Raw genomic sequence first — 25153 nt, forward strand, 5'->3', positions numbered from 1 at the left:
CCATGACTTACTTAAGGATAATTAGGAAATTTTGTTTTTTGCATTTTTTCTCATACATATTCACAAGTAAATTTTTAGTAACTTATTTTGTTTTTCTCTGAAATAGTTCTAAAAAACTCAATCTATTTTTCATCTTTGGATTAGTATATTGAACACTCTTTCCAGAATATGCAATATTGCCCCTTTTTATGAATAATCCGTTTCACTTTTTTGGCAAAAGCTTTTGTCTTCTCGCTTGTTTTATAGGTAATGGCTTCAGAGTTGGTCATTATAATATAATGGCAATTCTGAGTGCCGTTCACAGTTCTTGCAACATATTTGGTATTCTGTCAAATGTGTGTACAATGCTCTGAAACCCATGAGGCCTAGTTCATGATTAATAAAAGATATTTACATAATAAATAGATTTGGAAAAGTCAATATGTTCTCGCTTATCTGACATTGTATTTTTAAAAGTTGCTGGTATGAAGCTACACTATTAATTGGATGAGAAGAATCCCAGTTGAAGAGAAAGCAAGAGCAGTTAAAGGAAGAACTTATGCTGCCTCATCTTTAACAGTCTTACATTCCCTGTCAAAACATTGCAGAAGTGATACTTAAGTGGCTGTATTAAACATGATTAGTCTTCTCCTGAAACACAGGGGCTTGTGCTGTAGTAGATGACCTTCAACTAAATGTTTCTTTTTTTTATTTACTAAACAGAGAATTTGCGACTACAATCCAGCGTCCCTTTGGCTTGAAGTACAACCCCTACACACAGAGTGTGCAGATCCTCAAGGACACCAAAAGTATCACTAGTGTGGTATGCGACCTCCGCCATGAGCTGGACATTGTCAGTGACGCCCTTAGTAAGCTTCACAAACAGTTGGGTGTCTAAGTAACCAACAGCAACATCTGTCATCTGCCTCCTGCATGAAGAAGTGCAAAGTGGACTTGCTCATATCCTCCTAAACTGTTAACAATCTTATCATGTTTGCTTTAACACAACTTATTTCTCAATTTTCTCAACTGACACCTGTCTTATAAAAATATTACAAGTCAAAATTAGCTGAATTTGAAACAGACTATTCCCATGAGGAGGCTGGCCTTTGTTTACAGTGGCATGGTGGGCAAAAACAATGGACTGGAATGCAGCCCTGAGCAATTACCAGTGGTTTATATTAATTCAAGCATTTTATCCATAACCCTGTTGTTTGTTGTAGTTCTCTCACTAGGCACAATTAGAAGTACACTGGGGCCATTGCCTATCACAGTATCAACCCCTAAAATATTGACCTACAAATAAATCATGACCATAATATTGACTCAGAATGTAACATCGAGGCAAATATAGATTTACTGTTATTAAATTTGCAGTGATTGCATTTCATCAATATTATGGTCAAAATATTATCTGTAGGATCCCAACATTAAGAATTAGTATACCATTGTGACAGACACAGAAACAAACACCAAGAAGTGTTCATCCATAAAAAGTAAAAAATGGAAGAGAGAACCATGGATAGGGAGATGGATGTCACTGAACCACACATGCCTTGTATGGCTCTGCTCCGGCTCGTCCTGTAGAGACACATGGTTGTCAGAAAATATCCCTATCTAATTGTGGACCTGTCATGGGTCTCATCTGATAAAAGAGTACAATTAACCCCTCACAGTTCATTTCTTTAGTGTGGTTTTCTTTCAAGCTCAATATGATTTTACCTTTTTAGTTTCATCTGAAATCGAATTCTCTTTTTAGCACTTTTCTTAACATCAATGTAGAAATTCAATTATCATAAAACTTTGACTTCATTTTCAAGCACATGTGCAGAACAACTACAAGATAAACTTTCAAAAATGTTGAGTCTCTCGAACTCAGAATTTCTCAAAAACTCAAAACATTAACATTATATAATGTATTCTGTCCAAGCCTACCAAAGAAGGAAGAGGATGTAGAGGAAGATTGTAAGTGCACGTTTGGAAGGAAAACCACTTTCCGAAATATGTTTCTGTAATATGGCTTGCAGCTCATTTGTAAGTTTTCAGATGTACAACCATATTGTGGAAATTGTAGTAAATGTATTTAGCTTGAAGCTGATGAGTGCTAAAAATAGTCATTGTGGTATGTGCTGTGTACATGTTAAAGAAATGTAAATTATTGTGTCTGTAATCGGTAATACAATCACAAATGTCAGTATTTTACTGAGAAATACTGTGCCAGAAAGTATGTTTATGTGTTTACTCTTAAACATATGTTTAGAATATACTTATTCAGAGTGTACAAATAATCTTTTTTGACTGAGAGGCTCCACTGAACATTAAAAAGGGACCATCTGGACTGAAACAACTGCACAACATATGTTTAAATGGGTACCAGAATAAGATGACTCTATTCAGGGGTACACAACTACTTCCTCTCTGGAGTTTCATTTAAAATAGTATTTTTAGCAGTTGAGTTAGCTCAGTTAGTACAACTGAACTGAACCTAGGCTAAAACTTCCAGAATTCACTAAGGGCCATATTATCAAGAAAGGGCGATACATTATCGCCGCTTTTATCGGCAGGAAACTGCCGCTAAAGCCGCGATAATGTGCTTGATAATATGCCCTTGTGAATTCCCATAGAAGCTCAGGTTAACACCAGAACCTGGGCTTCTATGGGAATTCACAAGGGCATATTATCAAGCAAATTATCGCCGCTTTAGCGCGGCTTTCCTGACGATAAAAGCGGTGATAATGTATCGCCCTTTCTTGATAATATGGCCCCAACTTCTTAAATGAAAGCCACATTCTGGAAGCATGGTGTCTCAATGACTGGGTGTTATCTGGTAACCTTATTTAAAGGTAATCACTGCATGTGACTCAGCCATCACTGCTTCTGCTTTTACTGACAGAAACATATTTTCTATTTTTAAACACAGCATTGAAACTTCTGCTAAGGCAATGTATAGACCCCATGTCATCAGTGACACCATTTTCTAGTATTATCAATTTCCTTTAACATCCAGTTGCATTCTGAGAGGTCTGTTCTAGGCAATTCAGCTAAGCCAAAAGGTCTAACACACCATGATTTTAGAAGCAAAGTCAAGGACTACAATAAAGTGCCCCTGTTGATATGGAGTGACCTGGTACTTTACAATGACCACGCTAACTCCTCACCTCTAATGTAAACCTAACCTGCATTTTCTGTGCAATTTGAAATACATATAGACGAAAACTGTATGTAAAAGGGTTCCAAAATCTGTGTTTTAAAGGCTAGGCAAGGAATGCCATCACCAAATCTACCTTGTTACATTTCTGTGCAAAACAAGACAGAGAGATGCAATGTTTAGTGTCACACTACATACATCTGTAGTTGTCTGCTGCAAGCACCAATGATATCAATACAGGGCACAAGATTTATCAGATGATTACACTTTACATTGTGACGTTGGTGTTGTAGTACTGTAGTTCCTACATAGTCATTTTCTACTTCACAATTTCACATGCATGGCATTATAGTACCACCCTGTTACTACCGTGTGTATCAAAGGCATACATTTCTTTGTAGCGTCTGTCCATAGACATGATTATTTGTCTGTTGCAAGAGCGCCTGTTATATCAATACAGTGCATGTCAAATGTGTTAGGTTTGCCAAAGTGTCTTTGTAAATGACATCAGAAAGGGGGAAGAGGCAGGAAGCATGCCAGGGTAAGGCCACATGGTTCAAATCATAGTCATTAAGTGTCTTTCTGAATGTAAATAATGCCTTGAAAAACAAGAATAGGCTGCTGTCTAGGTGGCCTATAGGCCCATTTGTGCAGAGATGTCATTTAACAAATAGAAATTGGAGCAATTAATTCCTGTAAGTGTTTCAAGTACAATGGAACTTTAAGAGTAAAACTGTTCCAAAAATCTCCAACTATGAATGCAGCATAGTACAAATAAAGAGATACGCAGAAGGAAATGAAAACTGAATGTCATCTATAAAAATATATATGGAAACTAATATAGGAGTTACATTTGACCCATTTAAATAAACAAAACACTCTTTTAAAATGTGCTTTTGTTACCTAGTAAATAGAATACAACATTGTTACAAGAGATAATGCAATACCTTCTGTCTATGACTTAGCAGTAGAGTGTGTTACTGCTTGTTCTAATTTTTATGTTGAAATGTTATTAGTTTTGAGAGATACTTCATTTTAAAACAGTCTGAAAGTGCTGTTGTGATGCACATGTCCCTAATTATATCAATAAAACTGTGGTTAATAATAGCAAGTAATGTTGTCTTCCAGTCCGTGTTAAGCCAGGCACATCTTACGTTTTCTAGAACTGGATTTATTTTGTCATTTTTCTTAAGGTGTCAATGTCCTATGTTAATAGAATGATAGTATAAGAAACATACGCAAGCTTACTGTTTACAGACTAACATTTAAATGTTCATTTTAATCATTATATTCATTATAATCAAGGTTTACAGGTGAACCTCTACAGAAATTAACGACAGTGACAGTTATTACATAAATTAGATTAATTAGAGAATGCATTAGTTAACTTGATGGCAAACATACTTGTTACAAATTCATTACCATAAAACACAATAAATATTGCAATTAATGAATGCACCCATCTGTTTGAAAGCTTTTTGTCAAAAAGAGTCATTATTATTGGTTGATTTAGGTAAAATGCATAATTTGACCATGTTAATTGAAATGCATTTCCTGGAACTGAGCTTTAATGATAATTATACTACTGCCACTACTGTTACTACTAATAGTATCACTACTACATATAATAATGAATAAATAATAATAACAAACAATAATAATAAGAAGAAGAAGATGGAAATAAGAAATAAAAGAAGACAAAGAAGAAGAATAGGTGAAACACTTTATATTCAAAAGGGTAACTGGTGCACAGTAGGGTTCATCATAATCAATTCTCAGATTGTGTTAGCAGTCTTTGAGAACATAAATCTTGCTTGCACCTTGCTCTAACATGGCATTTGACTGTTAATTTCACTTTCACATAATCCTGACTAACACAACTGGAGTCCTATGGTTGTTAGAATAGACTTATTTGTGTTATAGGATGCCCCAAACAGAGGGTCAAATTTTCCAATGAGTTGCTTCGCCCTTGCGCCACACAAGGTGCAAGAGCAACACAAATTTTAAGTAAGATTTATCAAGCCACGCAAGGTCACCGTGCATGGCTCTGAGTGGCTTGATAAATCCGGAGTGACGCAACGCAGCGCAAATCAGCGCATTTTGTTACTCTGCCCCAGGGAGGCGTTCCATGGGGGAGGTGTGGGTGCTTCCAATGGATGTTGTTGCTTTCCCAGATTTACCATTACTTGTTAACATTGGAAGGTGTCAAAATGCTACACCTTCCCTGGCGAGGCGTAATGAAGGAAAATATCTTTAATATCTCCTTGTTTTTTCCTATTTTTTGTGTGCTGCAGTAAACTGCCTCAGACTCAGGGGATTGTTTCTGTGCAGGAAAGTGTTCCTGCCTGCACAAACACAAACCTGTTTATAATGCAGGCACTGTGGTGCAAGGGTGCCTGCGTTGGTGCTAGGCACACACTGTGCACCAGTCCAGGTAAAAGACAGGAATGTGTTATATAATGTCAATTACGGTACATTCTTGTTCTTTACCTATCATGCAGCACAACAATGTTGCTTGCTGCGCTGCATTATTTTTTTATAAATATGCGCCATAGGGTTTACACCGGTGAAACATCTGACAAATTGGAAAAGTATTCTATTCTGGGAAGATTGATCACATGCTTCATAAATTGACTTTTTTCCTCTGAAATGTACTGAGTTGACATTATAAACATTTAAAATGTTAAATCTTCATTTGTGTGCAGCTGTCGAAAAACAATGAGCCAGATGCACAATGTTTTTAGTCCGTTTTTTGCATCAAAAAGTTATAATTTGAAGAGTTAGCAGGTGATTCACAAAGTCTGTTTTGCATCTGTATCTCACAAATGTGAATTTAAACAATAAAAGTAAAATTATCTATATTTGTAAGTGACACCTATAAGTATAGGTCCCCGGTTGGTGGGGTGGAATTTGGGAAAGGGTAACCAGAAAAATGCAATGCTAAAGAAGTGAACATCAACAATGTGGTTTTTCCCACAGTTATAGGCACTCATTAACTTACAACTGAATTTTCTATTCATATTTAGAGGGAAAAATATGAGAAAATTCATGAATCTGTCATAATTTCTGAATGCAGATGTTGAGTTAAGAATAGTAAATCGATCTAACCTATCTATACTTACCTTCACAGTATAGTGGTAATTAAAAGTTTGGCCAAAATATTCTGGCAGGTTGATATTTTTGTCCTTGAAATTCTGACATGCAACGGACTCTTCATCAGTCTGAATGAGTTTTAGTGATTCCCAAGTCAGTACCCTGCTTGACTGAATTCAAGGTTGATGAAACACCCAGGCTCGCAATTGGAAGACACTATTATTCAATTCTCACTCACATGCAGGCACCCACAATCTCATGCCTTCTAACACCTTCTCGTCCACAACCACATTTGCTCAGTAGTCACAATCACTTGGCAGGTAGGGTCAAACAAAGAAACAGATAATCATATTAACTAGAAATTGAAAATGGAAAGTATTAAAAGAAAGTACGTTAACCATTTTATACTTTTTTGTTGTGTGTGATGTCTCTCGCATCTGCACAAACTATATGCTCTACAATGACTTGCTGCTCCCAGAATGACAGGTGTTTGTGTGCCAAATGTTGATAGAAGTGATGATACTCCTAACCGGTGTTGTCTCAGGGTCCAGATAACTATAATGTTTGGCTGTGCTCTAGTGCACTAGCTTTTCACTTCTTCTGTGGACTTAACAAAGGGGCCAATCCACAAAGTGCCTCTGCATTCATAGCAGGGGAGCCACAGTTGTGGCGGGAGCCCCAAACTAATGGCGCAAACTCCACAATGAATAACTACAGGGAGGAGGTCGTGCCATGAGTGCCGGTCAACCCCCGCAATGACTGCGGGGCCTTCAGCACGAGAGGGGAGGCCCTTAGTGAAGCGGGCCCACATTCCCCGGTGCCTTTTTCAGATGTATCTTCCCGAGCACATTGTTCATTGTACAGAGCCTAAAGTAAAAAGTGGAATCTGATCTGCCACCTTGAGAGGGTTGAACTGATAGTGGACAACCTTGAGCCATCAACAGTAATGTTGGTGCCAATGATTTGTCTTTACTGGGGTGCAGCAGGGCTCTGGTGACCAACTCTTCCTGTTATTGTATGTGACACTCTAGGGCAGAGTTCTTTTGGATGCCGACACCCCCCTGTCAACATTTTGAGGTGTAAGGACCCCCTCCTGACAAAAATTTCTAAACCTGTAGGCAGGGCTACTGGAATTATGAGGCAGTTGAGGACCAAATTACGCAACGGGCTTGACTAAATTGTGTGGGAAGAAAATGTAAATGATGTTACGTGATGCAGCGAATTTTGGGATAGCATTGCTTCATTATTTTGAAATTATTTTTTTACACACAGTAACACTGAGGAAAGATTTCACCACATCAGTACCTGTTTATAACCAAAATACAGAAATTAACATCAGAAAGATTTCTAGTCAACCTTTGTGAAGGGCCTTCCACTCCGCAGGAATACATGCTGCCACATTATAAGCTCACCTGGCCCTGGCCGGGAGAATCAGGGGTCCCTTAAAACCCTGGCGTTTTTCTGCAGAGTTAAGCAGTTTACCCATGCAGTTTTTCTCTCACTCACTCCCTCCCTTCCATCCCTTTCTCCTCTCCCAACCCTGGATCCCTCTCTCACTTTGCAGGCCATTTTCTTTCACCCCTTTTTACAACTTCTGAACTCTCCCCATTCAACTTCTCACTTCACCTTTAATCACCTCTTGCCATTCTGTCTTTTTACTGTCCTCGTCTCTCGCATTTATCTCATGGCCTCATTGGCCCCATCACCACCCGTTCCCCTGAGCGCTTCTCATTCACCTTGTCTCTCCATTCAACTTATTATCTATTTGTATCTTACACCTCTCAGGTCCCCCCATTCATCTTTCACATCTCCCCTTTGTTCTGACAGAAGCCCTCACCTTTGGCTCACACTCACTTCTAGCGTGTCCACACTACTCTTCTGCAATTTACATTTCTCCTCATCCCTGACCTCTTCAATCAAATTCTCTCAATCCCTTGCTGTCCTCTCTCATCCTCTCATCTCTCCTCACCAAGCATACGGGTCGGACCTGTATGCTCCTCTCAGCCTGTGCAACTCTGCTTATTGTTCCCCAATTCAAGAAGGCATGAGTTGTCTATCTCGCTGTTTTGGTGCAGGCCGCGCAGTTATGGGACTTGCACACCTCCTTTGTTTCACTCCACCAAGAATCGATTATCCTTTAGGAAGATATAGAAACCTTTCTCTATGCTCTGTAGGTAACCCCATTTAGCTGGTTATCCATCTCCTTCTGTGTGTTTCTCATTTGCCTTCAGGCAGCAGATGGTTATTAGCCCCAGGGCTTCTTTTGGTAACAGTAGCGCAGTACAAATGTAAATAATAATAATCTGCAGAAGCAGGGCAGCCACTAGACCAGAACTTCTGGGGGAGGGGTACTAACACTCCCAGCCAGGGCTGGCCCTAACACTGGTTGCACCCAGTGCAACTGTCTTTTTTGGTGCCCTACCCCCGCTTCCTCCTTCTCCATGAATTCCCTCACTACCACTCAGCAACAATGCACCTCATCTCTCTATAACACCTTTCTGACAAACATTTCATTTTTTATAGCGCTACTCATAGTTTACTCACACTCATTTCTGTGATCTGCATAGTACATATTCTTTGTAGCAGGCACATTAACCCTGTGCGCTGTGTGGGTGGCAGGAGGGCCCATGTGAGCGCACGGTGAGCGATGCAACAGTGTGAGAGTAGGGTGAGAGGAGTGACTGCAGGGTGAGTGAGGTGCCGAACGAATTTGGGTGCGGATGCAAGTTCAGAATGGGATGAATGAATGTATGATTACTGCTGGGATTGTTTGAGTGAGTTGTATATTCAGCAGTGAGGGGGACAGGTGAGTGAAGTGTCACATGAGTGCAGGATGAGTAGTGTGCTTGTGTGACTGCGGGGTGAGGTATAGGGTGAACAGCACAAGTGCATTGTGAGTGCAGAGTAATCATTGTGAGTGCAGGGTGAGCAGGTGAATGGTGTGAGTGCATGGTGATCAGTGTGAGTGCATTGTGATCGCTATGAGAACAGGGTGAGCATGAAAGTGAAGTGCGAGAATGAGAAGTGAGTTCTCTGAATGCAGGGTGCATTCCCAGACACTTGAAGTAACCCAGTATGTTATTGACGGCAGCGTAGGGTTTAAGATCTAAGTTGAACTATTGCTATTATGGCAGGGTGGAGGAAATAAATAATGTGCTGATCCTGCAACAAACTTCCAGTCTTATGGATAAGGTTGCCAGTAGATTATTTTGATGGCCCAGTTGGTACAAAAATAAGCAGTCACCTAAAGCTGTATTTTAAGCACTTATATGTGCATACTTCAAACAGCAAATATAAATAGAAAGCACTTTTAATTGTGTTCTAGGACTGCCTCAATGATCCATGACTGATAATTAAAAAGAACAAGCACAGAAAAGTCACATAATGAATGAACACATACTTTTTTAGTTATAAATCTATTTAGTTTCAAGAGGAGGTCTCTGCAGGCTCTTTAAACAACACGCACAGGCATTTTACTTTTGGCAACCCTACTTTATATTTCTTTTCATGAAATGAATTCTCACACTACATCAGTAAATGTAAAATACAAATAAAAGGAATAGGCAGAGTGGGACCCAGGGGGTACTGGAATCAGGAAAAAAACACTAAGCCTCTGTAACCAGTTTACAAAGGCATGTAAATATGTAAATGGTCTTTAAAGACCTGTGAAAAACTCTGATGGGCGTGCTGGAGATAAGACTCCAGACACTGCCCAGCTGAGGCCCCAGCAGCTCGAGTTACACTGCAGCAGCCAGGGCTGAGACACAGGGGAAGAGGGGGGCATAAGCCCTTGGGCCTGAGCAGAAGTGTGACTGGGAGCGCGACCCCCTTTGCATCGCTCCCTGGCCGCCCTGGGGGTCGTGCCCCACAGTTTGAAGACCCCTGCTCTAGGGCCATGTGACCCATGACAACATTTAAATGTCAAGAGACCACAAATCAGATCTTCATTCCAGTGATGGTGCTATTCTTGTAAGGTGGCACTCCTCGGACACCCTCAGCATGATGTTGGGGGATGGATCTTCCACAAAGAAAAATTGCTACAGCAATTTGCCAAAAGCTAGAGGTGCTCTGGAGATCCATATCAGTAATTTCTATTATTTTCTAACGCTAGTATTGCTGAGATCTACTGGGCACAAAATGACAAGCAAGTCCCATGGGTTCATTGATGTTCTTCTACTGACACTATAGTTCAAACGAATATTCACTTCTGTGACACTTCCATCAATCTGATAAAGAATCTGGCAACAACAGCAGCGTCAGTGGTCTCAGAGGCTCACTGCTGTCTACAAGAATAGCAACAATGATCACTAGGCTCTGATTGCAAATGCCAATGCAAACTCATGGAAAATGAAATATAATGCATTGGAGTTACAGTAGAAAGAGTCCTGCTTCCTGGTAGTTGCATCACTCTATAAAAATGGGAATATTACAACTGGTATCTTCTTCCTTGGTCTTCCCCCTGGCACATCACATCTCTCCACCACTCATCCTAGCAAACAATCATTACTTTCATAGCACTCTTGCGATCCCTGTATCTCACCAGTTTCAACAACATAGAACCTCCAGATGTAGCCTTTTATTATATTAAACCTTCTAGTTATATTATAGGCACTGACTTGTGCAAGTGTGTGTGTGTTTGTGTCTGCTTGCATGAGCATGCGTTATTATGTGTGTATTTGTTTGAGCAAGCCTTCCTGCGAGTAGCCCTAAACCATGACTATAAGCAAACATGAAACATCCATGGTATTATGTCTCATTACATTTTCCCATCAGACCTTGGGCATTCTCAGTCTATTAGCTGCTAATGGGGGGCTTTCCTTATTTGTGAGGTGACGATTGACATAGATGTGATAGACAGTAAAGTCTGCTGACACTCAGGAGAAGATGAGTTGAGGTTTAATTGGAAAGCTCTTTTGACAGTATGATTTCCTTGGCTGCACCCATAGGCACAAGTTGCCAGTTCATCTTTTGGGGCAAACCTAGCCTACAAGTCTTCATGCCTTGCACTCCTGTTTATATGCCAAAGGCTGTTTACCCCTCAGCTAGGGAAAATGTTTAAGAAATGGAGGACAGGAAATTGGTAACAAAAAGGCTTGTTGTCCCAACCCCTGGTAACCACCCAGGTCAAGCTTCTATTTAAAGAAAAATGTGATCCTTTCATTTAGTTTTTGAGAGGTCACAGCCATTGACATGGCATATGTTAGAAATGGGGGTTTTAGTTGGCAGTGGCTTGCACCCTCTCCAAGTAGTGACCCTTCCTTCTAGTCAGGGTAAGGGAGTAACAACACCCAGGATAACCCCTGGTCACCCTTTGGCAGCTTGGCGTGAGCAGGCAGGCTTATCTCAGAGGCAATGTGTAAATCATTTGTACCTAACACATACAGTAACACAGTGAAAACACTACAAATGGACACCACACCAGTTTGAAAAAATAATCAATCTTTATTTAACCCCTCCCATGCTGGTGACGAACCCCAGCCATCACGCTCCGCAGTGCTCGTGTGCAGATGACGGCTGGGGTTCATCACGGCCCCCCCTATTCTTTTGTTTACCGCACAGTGGAAAAATCGCAGCCGCAGCGAAGGGGTTAAAAAAGACAAGACCAAAACAACAAAAATCCAACATACATAACGCAAAATATCACTTTTAAAACGTTTAAGCAATTCTGTCCATAGAACTCTATGGATGCGGTAATTTCAGCACAAAGTACCTTTGATACGTCAAAATCCAAGACGAAAAACAGCAGGAAAGGAGGAAAGTGTCAGAAAACACAGTGATGGAGGCGTCAATCCTGCTGCACACAGGAGAAGCGATGCATCGGTTTCCTTTCTGGGGTCGATGCGTTGGAAACTTTGGTGCACAGGTGCGATGCGTGGAAATCCCGACTCACTGAAGGTCCATGCGGCGGCGGCAAAACAGGCGCTGCATCATTTATTTCAGTGTGGGCCGGTGATGCGTCAATTCTCTCAGCTGCACAGCAGGGCCTGCATTGGAGTTAGAACAGGGGTCTCGTACATTGGAGACAAGGTGCTCTGGACTTTGGCTGCAGTGGTTCTTTGGGACGCAAAAAGGCACTACGTAGATTTTTCAGTGATGTGTTGGTTTTTCAACCACATGGCAAGCTTGCAAATGGAAAAATGGCTCTGAAATGGCAATGTGTGAATTCTTTAAGGCCAAAAGCAGCAAAACCACCTACAAGGGGCCCAGAACTAGAATTGGTACTACTTGGCAGGTCAGAACTCCCAGCAGTAGAGTTTAGCGATGCTACAGTTGAAGTCTGATAGTCCTGAGACTTCTTAACAGGTGGCAAGCACACACAAGCCCTTGGAGAAATGTCTTAAACAGGATACCAAAGCAAAGTCAAATATTTGCCCTCTCCAAGACAGAAGCAGCCACTGCAGGTCAACCCAGCAAAGCAACATCGCAAAGGGGCAGTACTCCTCCTGAAAGCACTTCTGCTCTTCCTCTTGGCAAAGTCTCCTCTTGATCCAGAAGTGTTCTAAAAGTTTGGGGTTATAGTTCCAAAACCTATACCTTTTTGGCCTTTGAAGTATGAATACTTCAAAGAATAGTCTTTGCAGTGCAAGATCCTGTCTTGTCCTATCTTGGTTCAGACACACAACATGGGGGTGGAGATTGCATTGTGAGAGGCCAGGCACAACCCTATTCAGGTGTCAGTGACAACTCTTCCCACTGCTCTTGCTCAGGAATGACGATCAGCCTGGTGATGGGCAATCAGGACATGCAGGGCACACCTTAGTTGCCATTGTGTGACTGGCTAGAGAAAAATATACAAACAGCCCAATTGTCAGTCTAAACCAGACGTTGATTCCACAGGTAGACACAAGATGATAAAGCAAGAAAATACCCACTTTCTAAGAGTCAGTAGGAATGCTTTCCGACCGACATCGTATTGAGGCCCTTAATGTGACCTTGTAAGTACTCCGGACCAGTACTATATAAGTGTCTCATTGTTTTTCAATATTCATCAAACCTCACACTTCAATGATTAAAACATTGGGACAGAAAATAATTCCTCATGATGAATCTGTTAAATGTATTTGCATAACAAAGAAAAAAGTACAGTCACACCTTAAAATGACAAAACTGGTGCGACTAAATCATATCTAAACATTACAGGGACATTACTCAAAAACTGTTATCTTAAATACATAGCATCACATAAACAAGTGCCTAACATACAACACATATAGGTATTCAATTGTTTCATTTATTATTATTTTTTTAACATGAAAGATCCAACTGCCCTAGGAGGTTGGGGCCTACAATTGCATCCTTCTGTGTACCTTGACAGTCCAACTTCAATGTATTTAGTAAGCTATTTCTATCAATGTCTTTCTTGTAGGTGCACCATCAACCCAATGTAATATGCTGATGCATTTCGACCTTCTTGAGGACCTAGAGTGTAGATGAAGGTCTTTCTCAGGGCTCTAAAATGTATTGTGGGCCACCTTTGTCGTGAAGACAATAATTCACAGTCACACCTTTATTTTTGTTGTTTGGACTTGATCAGAGCTAAAATGCAAGAAGGCTTTGTTGATTTTTTAGCAATGTACCATCTGGGCATCTACCTTGATGCATTTTCCCAAATTACAGCAAGATGTTGCATCACTTTAGTGCCCCCTTTCCATGTTCCTACTAAACTTGGTTACGGTATCCTCCCCGGAAAATAATTATATCCCTCAAGTGTGGTATGTAACTCTACATCTCAGCAGAGTATTTACTGCCGTCCGTTTTCCATTTGAATAACTATATGTGTTATATGTTGGACACTTGTTTATGTGATGTTATGTATTTAAGATATCTGTTTTTGAGTAATGTACCCGTAATAATTACATATGATTTAGTCAGATCTGTTTCGTCATTTTAAGATATGAATGTGCTTTTTTCTTCGTTATGAAAAAAAAATCAACAGATTAATCATAAGAAAATATTTCCTGATGCAATGTTTTAATTCTTGGTGTACATGCGAAAGGGAAAGTGATTATTGAAAAAGGATGAGACTCATATAGGGCCAGGAGTAATTAAGAGGCTATGTTAAGTGCTTACAACATACAAAAAATATCTAGGAGTCAAAGGAAAAAGCTCTAAACACAGAAGACCCTATATACGTGACACAGACTGGGTGGCATGCACCAAATTACTTGGTAACACCACGTGATGAGGTGAATTTCAGTGTACGTGATTTTTTTATTGGGAAACACACAACCAGGGGTAGGTGAAAGTTTTCCCATCAGTTGCCGTCCTGTACCACCATTATCACATCATTTGGGTTCTCCTTACCCAGGAGTTAGTGTGATCTCTGTCACAATAGTGTAGGAAACCCCTACCGTGTTGTCTGGTGGGTGGTATCAATGTTATGTGACAGCTGAAAAAAGCAGTGCAAGTAAAGTGATAAGTGATGGGGTAAAATTGAGTGAGACTGGGTAGAAATGAAAAATTTAATAAGTTCTCTCAGCTCCTCAAGCTTAAAAACAATAGTGAGAAAACGGATTTAACAGAATCCCAGTCAAGCGCAGAGGAACGCCAGGAGACACCGACGGAGAGAGCGGTGCTCCTCACTACCTGAGCTGCAGCCAGGTGAGGTGAGGCGCGATCCCCACACGAATTGGATTGTGGTGGAGTCCATTGAACCTGAACAACAGGTGATATGTTCCTTTTTATTTCTCACTAACACCCACAGCAGTAGCAACATCAAGGTCCTGACGAATGCATTGGGAATGTCCATATATGCAGAAACATGTTGACCATTAGATTGCTGAAACGGATATTCTGTTAAATCCGTTTTCTCACTATTGTTTTTAAGCTTGAGGAGCTGAGAGAACTTATTACATTTTTCAATCACTAGTCTTTTGTTACACCAGACATCTCCGATTCATGAAAGGGAAGGGATGGGAAGAACTTTCCAGAATTCAATGTGGGGCGAGTCTAGGAGATGCCCACACTTCAAAGTGGAACCAGGTATAAATATTGGACCCTCTGAACACTTCTTCAGTACACTACTGGACCTGCGGACGTTCAAAGAGGAAGTACTGCCTTGTGCCCTAGAAGAAGGCCTGGCTGCTTAAGGTCTGCCTTGTCCCCCATAGGACTGTCCTGCTGCTTGGCTCCATGGGTGTCCCAGGCCTGAAAGTATCCTCAGGGTCGAACCGATGCTCTATGGGGTCCACCTCTCATCCGCCTTAAGTCTGGACATAAAGTATACAGACTACAAGGAAGGTGAGCGAGGGAAGGAAAGGATGGGGACAGCAGGGAGGGAGACCTGTAATGAGACAGAAAAGGGAATATGATTACTATATGTTGTGTATTTCTCCTTGATAGAATGGTGTGCGCAGAACACTATGACTATACTAACCTGTAAAGAAAAACAACGTGCACCAACATACAGGGGAGTGTTGAGCTTGCACCTCTATTTCTTACACAGGATATCTGAAACAACACATAGGCATGTCAATATCATACAGTCCTAAACCTTCTAAACCTCTTTCTGCCTTTCTCTATATTCTACCTGAAATTAGAAGGTACTTTCTGTGGCTCAAACAGAACATCTGTATACCCCCTTGTTAGGAAACATAAACATAACAATTATGCAATCATGTGATTAAGGATGAACGCAAATAAACTGGGTGTAATGCATTCAAACCCAGAAATTCATAACTCCGTAATACCAAAGTCAAGTAGCACAGAGTACCCCAGGTAATATCTGGAGAGTTACGTCACTCCTCCCGATATAAAGTGTGTTTCAAAATAAGAGCGCTAAGCCTCACGAGGCTTCCAAATAACTGTGCACATCAAAGTATATAAATAACTAAAAGCACTATAGCCCTTATTTCCCTCGCATGAACTAAATGGAATTCGGGAGATCGCCAACGTAGGGAAATAAATCTCAGGGCAAAGCAGAGTGCAAGGCATTCAACAGAATAACAAGCAGAGCAAATGTTTGTATTCCAATAGGAAGAACTGCAATACCGCAATATATCCTGGCCGCGTAAAACACCGCTACTGAGGCCAGATAGCACCGCAGGAACCTAGAACCAAGAATCAGAATTGAGAGCAAAGTATTGGTGCGCGAGGCACCCCTACCGAACCAGGAATCGTAGAAAAGCAGGAACTGCAGCGGGACCAAAGCGAAGAAATAATCGGCAGCGGTTCCTCTCGCTGCCTCGCCTTTGACTGTGCTTCCGCATCACGTGAGATGCTCTGGCAACGTTGCGTCCGACGTGGTGCGTCCTCCACGGGCTGTCGGGAATTGTAGTTCCGACATCCCTAGCTTGTGCCTGCACGAACAGGATTGTCGTGACCCCTGACAGTACATCCTTCTCCCGAAGAGCACAGGCACGAGCAGGGACTGGCAGGGCAACGCCTGTAAAAGGCCGCAACCAATCTGGGAGCATGCACCGTAGACTCTGGTTCCCAAGAGTTCTCCTCAGCACCATACCCCTTCCATGCAACTAGAAACCACAGCTTGTTACGGTGAATTTTCGATTCAAGGATTCTAGCTACCTCATATTCCTCCTCATCATCCACCCACATCGAGGGAGGTTTGGCACGAGCAGGACCAAACGCCGGTTTCAGTAAAGAGACATGGAAAACCGGGTGGATACGCATATGAGAAGGCAAAGCCAATTTCACAGCAACAGGATTCACTACCCTCACAATCTTGTAGGGGCCAATAAATCTGGTGTTGAACACGCTAAATCGTCTGAAACGGATGTTGCGTGTGGAGAGCCACACCAAATCACCTACCCCATACAAGGGCCCTGGTCGACCGTGCTTATCAGCCTGTTTCTTGTACTGGATTTTAGCCTGAACTAGATGTTTTCTGGTGTCCAGCAATACTCTCTGTATCTGTCCTATCCTCTCATGTACCTCCGGAATATGTTCACTCCTCCCCGGAACTGTAAAGGAAATGAAACGAGGGTGAAACCCATAGGTACTATAAAAGGGAGAGTGTTTAGTGGAACTGTGTTGCGCATTATTGTAAGCTATCTCCGCCAGCCATAACCAACCCACCCATGCATCAGTGTTACTATCTACATAACTAAGCAGATATTGTTTCAGGGTGCGATTTAATCTCTCTGTTTGGCATCCGTTTGGGAATGGAAGCTGGTTGAAAGAGCTGAGGATATGTGTAATGCAGAACACCATACTTTCCAGAATTTAGCTGTGAATTGAGAGCCCCGGTCTGACACTATCACTTTAGGTAGGCCATGTAACCTGATAACATGTTCCATTAATAGCGATGCCAGACTACCGGCAGAGGGAATAGATTTAAAGGCTATAAAATGTCCCATCTTGGTTAGGTAGTCTATAACAACCAAAATGACAGTATACCCCTTATCTGAAGGAAGCCCTACTATGAAGTCCAAGGAAAATCTTTCCCATGGAACCTCCGGAGAGGGAAGAGGATGGAGCAGCCCTTGAGCTTTCCCAGGAAGTGTCTTATTCTGAGCACAGACAGTGCAAGCCTTGATCCATTCTTTACAGTCTCTTCGAATAGAAGGCCACCAAAAATTTCTTAACATCTTTTCACTTGTCTTTTCAGGCACCTGATGCCCTGCGCTAGGATCAGTATGACACCATTGAAAAACTGTCTGTCTCAACTGCCAAGTGGGAACTAACACTTGAGATCCTTTCATCATTATTCCTTGCTGCTTCTTCCATTCCGGATGGTGCTTTACCCAATCCTTCCATCTGAAGGTCTGCAGACCTCTCGCCACCCTCCGTAAAAATAGGTTGCTGTTCACTACTCCAATAACCTTCTGTGGTTCCAAAACAGACCTATCAGGATTTATCAAAGGAATTGTTGAGGACTCCTGTCGAGGTAAAGCATCCGCTTTCTTGTTCAGGCTCCCAGGACGAAATGTTACTATGAAGTCATATTCTTCAAAGAAGGTGATCCACCTCAGCAATCTAGGTGTTAGTTGCAGTGCTGTCTTTAGGAACTGGAGATTCCCGGTGGTCTGTATATACTGTTACTGTATGTCGAGCTCCTAACAGCCAATGTCACCATTCACAAAAGGCCTCCTTGATAGCCAAAAGCTCCTTTTCCGTGATAGTGTAGTTTTGTTCCGCACTAATTAATTTCTTTGACATATATGCCACAGGATGCATTTGCCCTGTTACCGTATCCCTTTGGGAAAGCACGGCGCCCAACGCCACATCAGAGGCATCAGCTTCTACTATGAAAGGCAGTTCAGGATTGGCATGAGTTAGTATGGGTGCAGTCACAAACGCCTCCTTCATTCCTTCAAATGCCTTTTGTGCGTCTGGGGTCCATAGGAACTGGACATTCTTTTTGGTAAGACGGGTAAGAGGTGCTGCTTTCTTAGAAAACTGGAATATAAATCGCCTATAAAAATTGGCTAAGCCCATAAAACATTGTATATTTTTCACAGACTTTGGACTGGGCCATTCCATAATCGCATTGACCTTCCGTTCTGCCATTTCTTGACCCAATGGAGAGAGTATGACTCCCAAAAATCCGACCGTAGAGACATGGAACTCACATTTACTGAGCTTGCAATATAGATGATGTTTCCGCAAGGCCTGGAGTATCAAACTCACATGTTCAACGTGATCTTCAGTCTTTGTCGAGTAGATCAGTATATTGTCGATATACACGACTACAATCCGATCCAGATAATCTCGGAGGACGTCATTTAGGAAAAATTGGAAAGCCGCGGGCGCGTTACATAGGCCTAAGGGCATCACCAGGTATTCATATAAGCCGTATCTAGTTTTGAAGGCTGTCTTCCACTCGTCCCCAGTGCGCATCCGAACCAAATGGTATGCCCCACTTAGATCCAATTTCGTGAAGATAACTGCTCCTTTCACCTGTTCTAATAACACCGAGATCAGTGTAAGCGGGTATTGATTGCGGACAGTGATAGCGTTTAGAGCGCGAAAGTCAATACACGTTCTCAATTCTCCGTTGGCCTTAGGTATAAAAAATAAAGGAGAAGCAGCAGGTGACATGGATGGTCTGATAAAACCTATGGTCAAATATTTGTCCAAATATTGGCGCAGGTGTAGATTCTCTGGTTCAGTTAATGCATAAACCCGGCCACATGGTACCACTGACCCAGGTTTCAAATCGATCCGACAATCATATGGCCTATGCGGGGGCAATACTTCCGCCATATGATCATCAAACACATCTTCATATTCTTGGTACCAATCGGGCAATATCGTCTCTTTTTCTGCAGCCGTAGCAATGTGAAACGAAATGTCAATGATGGTAACCTCCCTGTTGTTTTATTTCCAACAGTGTTCTTTGCAATAGTCAGAATCCATTACAAAAGTTCTTTCACTCCAATTGATGGTGGGGTAGTGAGTAGTCAGCCATGGTAAACCCAATATGATGCCATGTGATGGAGCTTGAATGATGTTAAACGACAAAATCTCTGTGTGTTCCTTGACACACTCCACCACATAAGGTTTGGTGATTTGACAGATAGGACCCGCCTCCAGCTGTTTTCCATCCACTGCAAACACTACTTCTGGTATGGCTTTCGTGATGAGATGTACTCCTAATCGTTGAGCTTCTTGGGAATCCATGAAAAAACCCGTGGCTTCAGAATCCACCATGGCTTGTGTGGTAAACATTCTTTCGTCGATTTGGATCACAATTGGTATAAAAAAATGCTCCTTGGAAGAAATATTTTCATTGGTTAATGAAGGGATAAAGGCTCTACTCAAAGACTCCCCTTCTGTTGGTCTCGAGCTGAGCAGTTTTCCGCCGATGACTTGGAACTGGGTCCCCCAGATGATCCGTTTTTAAAACGATTAAATTTGGGTTTGATAGGACATTCACGCAAAAAGTGTCCTCTTTTCCCGCAGTATAAACATAAACCGTTCTTTCGCCTATGATCCCTCTTATCTATGGTTAATGATGCTCGCACAGTTCCTATATCCATAGGTTCCGGGTTTGATCCTCCTGCATCCACAGATCGTGGTCTTTCTTATCGTAGTTGATATTTCTCCCTCTTCCCTTCTCCTCGCTCGCCTCTCCGTTCTTTCATTCTGTAATCCAACCTCATGGTTAATTCTATGAGTGCTGCGCATGTCTGGGGTTGAGGATCCACTTGTGCTATCAAGTCTTTTAAGTCGTCTCTAAGCCCCTGATAGAAGATCACTGACTGTTTGTCTTCAGGCCACTGGGTTTCGGTTACCAGTCTTCGAAAGGCATTCAGATAGCCAATGAGGTCCTTGTTCCCCTGTCGTAATTCCAGCAGTTCTCTGTCTGCTGAAAAAGTATCTGCTCTACGATCGAATGTCTTTTCAAATTCTTCTCTAAAGTTGTCCCAATCATGCAACATAGGGTCATCTTTTCTAACAAAAGTAACCGCCCACTGTGCTGCATCTCCCGCAAGATACGAAATAAGAAAAGCGACCCTGGCCTGATTGGTAGAAAACAGCTTAGGCTTGCAATTAAAATGTAAAAGGATTTGTGATAGAAACACCTGTACTTTGTGTGTATCTCCTGTGAATTTCTCTGGTGGGGCAAGAGGTATGGGGGTCGGAATTTCAACTACCATGGAACTTGGTTGTGGCTGAGTTGTGTTACCAAAATCAAAGGGATTACGTTGCATCCTATCCACTCTTGCCTGTAAAGCCGCGGTTTCATTACGAGAAGCTGCCAGCTCTACCTGAACCAGGGCTAATGCCGCCATCACATCATCTAATGTCGCCATCGCAGAATCTGATCGACCAGGAGGATAAATCAATTCTTGGGCTGATTATTCTATCCCAGGCCTGAAAGTATCCTCAGGGTCCAACCGATGCTCTATGGCGTCCACCTCTCATCCGCCTTAAGTCTGGACATAAAGTATACACAGACTACAAGGAAGGTGAGCGAGGGAAGGAAAGGATGGGGACAGCAGGGAGGGAGACCTGTAATGAGACAGAAAAGGGAATATGATTACTATATGTTGTGTATTACTCCTTGATAGAATGGTGTGCGCAGAACACTATGACTATACTAACCTGTAAAGAAAAACAACGTGCACCAACATACAGGGGAGTGTTGAGCTTGCACCTCTATTTCTTACACAGGATATCTGAAACAACACATAGGCATGTCAATATCATACAGTCCTAAACCTTCTAAACCTCTTTCTGCCTTTCTCTATATTCTACCTGAAATCAGAAGGTACTTTCTGTGGCTCAAACAGAACATCTGTATACCCCCCTATTAGGAAACATAAATATAACAATTATGCAGTCATGTGATTAAGGATGAACGCAAATAAACTGGGTGTAATGCATTCAAACCCAGAAAGTCATAACACCATAATACCCAAGTCAAGTAGCACAGAGTATCCCAGGTAATATCTGGAGAGTTACGTCACTCCTCCCGATATAAAGTGTGTTTCAAAATAAGAGTGTTAAGCCTCACGAGGCTTCCAAATAAATGTGCACATCAAAGTATATAAATAACGAAAAGCACTATAGCCCTTATTTCCCTCGCATGAACTAAATGGAATTCGGGAGTTCGCCAACGTAGGGAAATAAATCTCAGGGCAGAGCAGAGTGCAAGGCATTCAACAGAACAACAAGCAGAGCAAATGTTTGTATCCCAATAGGAAGAGCTGCAATACCGCAATATATCCTGGCCGCGTAAAACACCGCTACTGAGGCCAGATTGCACCGCAGGAACCTAGAACCAAGAATCAGAATTGAGAGCAAAGTATTGGTGCGCGAGGCACCCCTACCGAACCAGGAATTGTAGAAAAGCAGGAACTGCAGCGGGACCAAAGCTAAGGAATAATCGGCAGCGGTTCCTCTCGCCGCCTCGCCTTTGACTGTGCTTCCACATCATGTGGGACACTCTGGCAACATAGCGTCCGACGTGGTGCATCCTCCACGGGCTGCCGGGAATTGTAGTTCCGACATCCCTAGCTTGTGCCTGCACGAACAGGATTGTCGTGACCCCTGACAATGGGTCAGTTGGCTGACATCCTGTCATGAGTTAAAGGGAAACAACATGCTCCAGAGACCTCCCTGGAACTACCTAGCTGCCTTGCTGCAAATGGGCCTGCCTGGACCTTGAACTGGACATGTCTGAGCCCTGCTGGCCTCTGCTAGATGGAATCCCTGATTGCCAAGCGGTGCCTTCCAAGTTCCTGTGCCCTTGGCTGGCATCAGAGCGCACTCCTCTTTAAGAAAAAGTTAAATTCTGATGTTTACGGGTCTTCAGGACTACAAACGGGCCTATTCGTGCCAAGACTCTGCCTCTTGCGACAACCGCCAATGTGATGCTCTGCTGAACCTAACTCCACATGCCACAGCGTTCGTCAGCAATGGCTGGCAATGTGACATCTGCAGTGACCGACAATGTGAAGGTCCAGCTACGGACCGGATCTTCTCACTACAGTGGTGACCGTCCAAAATGTCAGACCTCCTCTTCATGCTAAAGCAATGACCATCTGCAATTCTTTCCCTGCTCCTAGTGGATTCCTCTACCACAAACTGGACTGTTCTCACCAGACTTCGAGAAGGTCAAGTTTTCAGCTGTGCTAACCTGGTCCCTGTGTCTGGCCCAGGCTCCATTGTGGTTGGCCAACTAGTTGCTTTCACCTGGTCTGACATGACCAGATGACTGCAAGTTAAGCCTTGTGCTTTTAGGTGCTATACTTACTTAAAACATTGACATTTCATATCTTTGGTTCTACTGATTGGATTTTTGTCATTCTGATATCATTTTATTCAATACACTTTACTTTATTTCTCTGAATTGGTTTGGGATTTTTCTTGTGTTGTGTTCTCACTGTTTTACTACTTCTGTTCTGCATATATACTTTATACATTGCCTTTAAGTTAAGCCTGATTGCTTTGTGCCAAGGTACCAGAGGCTTAAGCACAGGTAAGTTTTAGTGACTGTTGTGGTTCACCCTGACAAGGATTATGGTTGTTGCCTGAGTGGGGCTTCCACTTTCCTCAACCAATAACCCAATTTCTTACACCTACACACTCAACCATGAGAGCCCAAGTTAAGTGTGCTGAAGATTTTCGCCATCCTAAAAATGTGGTAAGACATGGCATGGCATTTTGGGCCTGTTTGCTGTAAAGCAAACAAGAACTACAAAAAAGTGGCTAAGGTTGCCCCAAATTAGTTTTTTATTATTGATTAGGTTGTGCTAATGAGATAGGCCCACCCACTAGCTTGTGCCAGGCTTAAATGTGGCTCTCAAAGCACCAACTTCAAACACTACTGGGCCTGCGAAATCTCAGAAAAGGACTTGACCAGCTGTCTGTGACCTGAAAGCACCCCTAAATGACCGGACTTGCTCCCTTCTGTACCCAGGACAAAGAAGTGAACTCCAACGGTCAAAAGGCTGACCTGTCCAAGCTAAAGGGATAAAACAAGCTATAAGAGACCTTTTCCTGGAAGTACACAGATGACCAGTGTCAACTTCACTTGGGCTGAACCCTACTATTGGCTTCTGCCTGTCACCCTGAAGTCCTGGAAAGCTTTAATTATGTATTCCTGTGATGGATTGGGACTTAAAGGACTAAGGGGCGTATTCAGAAGGAGCTATCGCTGAATTAACGGCACTTTATTGCTGCAAAAGTTGTGATAAATGTACCTCCCCATTCACAAGCTGGTGTTAACAGCTTACAGCACCAGCTAACCCGCCATAGCAGCCGCAAAAAACATCGCCACAGAGGACCTTTGCAACTATCGCCAATGAGATGCAGAGTAGGCGTTCCCGTGCAAAAAAACACCACACTTGAACTTTCACAACGACCAGCCAGTATAAGAACACAAAACATGCGATAAGGCGAGTTAGCAGCAGGAAATTAACACCTGCTCTGACCTTGTGTAAAGGTGGACCACAGCCTGCACCACAAACAGGAGCCTAGCGCACAGCCACACCTGAAGACAAACAGATGCCATGTAGCAACTGAACATGTAGCACGGACATCCAAGAGGGCCACAACACCCACCTACACCACCCCTAGGACCACCCCTCCCTGGCACCCCCGACCAAAGACATGCCACATCAGCTACACCTAAACATGTACATGTACAAGTACGAAATAATCCGCATGATGTCGCACAATCATAACTGGTGACATGCATGTGTCGTCACAGAAATGAGCATCCACATTCTCTTTTTAAGCAAACAATGAAACTTTACTGAAATTAACACAGAAATGAAGACACATGGCAGCTCCCCTCAACACAATCCGTAGGTCACAGCCTGCAAGACAAAAAAATTATGAGAAGGTGTCTCCTGCACCTTTCAAAGGACAGAGAGAGAGTGTGAAGGAGAGAGAGAGCAGAAGAGAGGGGGAGAGAGAGAGATAGAAGAGAGGTGGAGAGAGAGAGAGAAGAAGAGAGGGGGAGAGAGAGAGAGAGAAGAAGAGAGGGGGAAAGAGAGAGAGAGAGAGAGAAGAAGAGAGAGAGAGAGAGAGAAGAAGAGAGGGGAGAGAGAGAGAAGAAGAGGGGAGAGAGAGACAGAAGAAGAGAGGGGGAGAGCGAGAGAAGAAGAGAGGGAGAGGGAGGTAGAGAGAAGAAGAGAGGGGAAGAGAGAGAATTAGTGCTGCCCCTGAACACCCAGGCCACACTGCTCACCTGCTGCCACCGGTGTGTCTCCAACCACTTACCGGTATGTATAGCAATACACCAGGTCACACATCAGAGTCAGAGCCTCTGAAACAGGGTCCAGATACACAACTGGCACAGTACACATACTTGCACAAGACAATATTGCCCACCTGCACATGCACACCCAGGCAGAGGCACACCATTCCCTACTGCCACACATCGGAGCATGCCCGCCCATGCACACCCAGCCTCATTGCTCACCTTCCACCACCGGCATGTAGACAGGAAGTCCCACCACTTGCCGCTGCAAGCCACAAGCCCGGTGCCCGCTAACATGGCCCTCCACACCATGCAGC

The 25153-nt window shown here is 42.7% G+C and overlaps 1 protein-coding gene across 1 annotated transcript in view; it reads left to right on the forward strand.

The window, feature by feature from the left end:
• TPH1 (tryptophan hydroxylase 1) overlaps positions 1-4585 on the forward strand; it is a 248282-nt gene extending 243697 nt beyond the window's left edge. Inside the window, exon 11 of the mRNA XM_078681083.1 lies at positions 703-4585. Within this exon, the coding sequence (XP_078537209.1) occupies positions 703-877 (175 nt within the window). The 3' untranslated portion in view covers positions 878-4585. The remainder of the gene's footprint in view (positions 1-702) is intronic.
• The last annotated feature ends 20568 nt before the right edge of the window (positions 4586-25153 follow it).

Source organism: Lissotriton helveticus, chromosome 3_1 (assembly GCF_964261635.1).
Source record: "Lissotriton helveticus chromosome 3_1, aLisHel1.1, whole genome shotgun sequence".
NCBI classification, from domain to species: domain Eukaryota; kingdom Metazoa; phylum Chordata; class Amphibia; order Caudata; family Salamandridae; genus Lissotriton; species Lissotriton helveticus.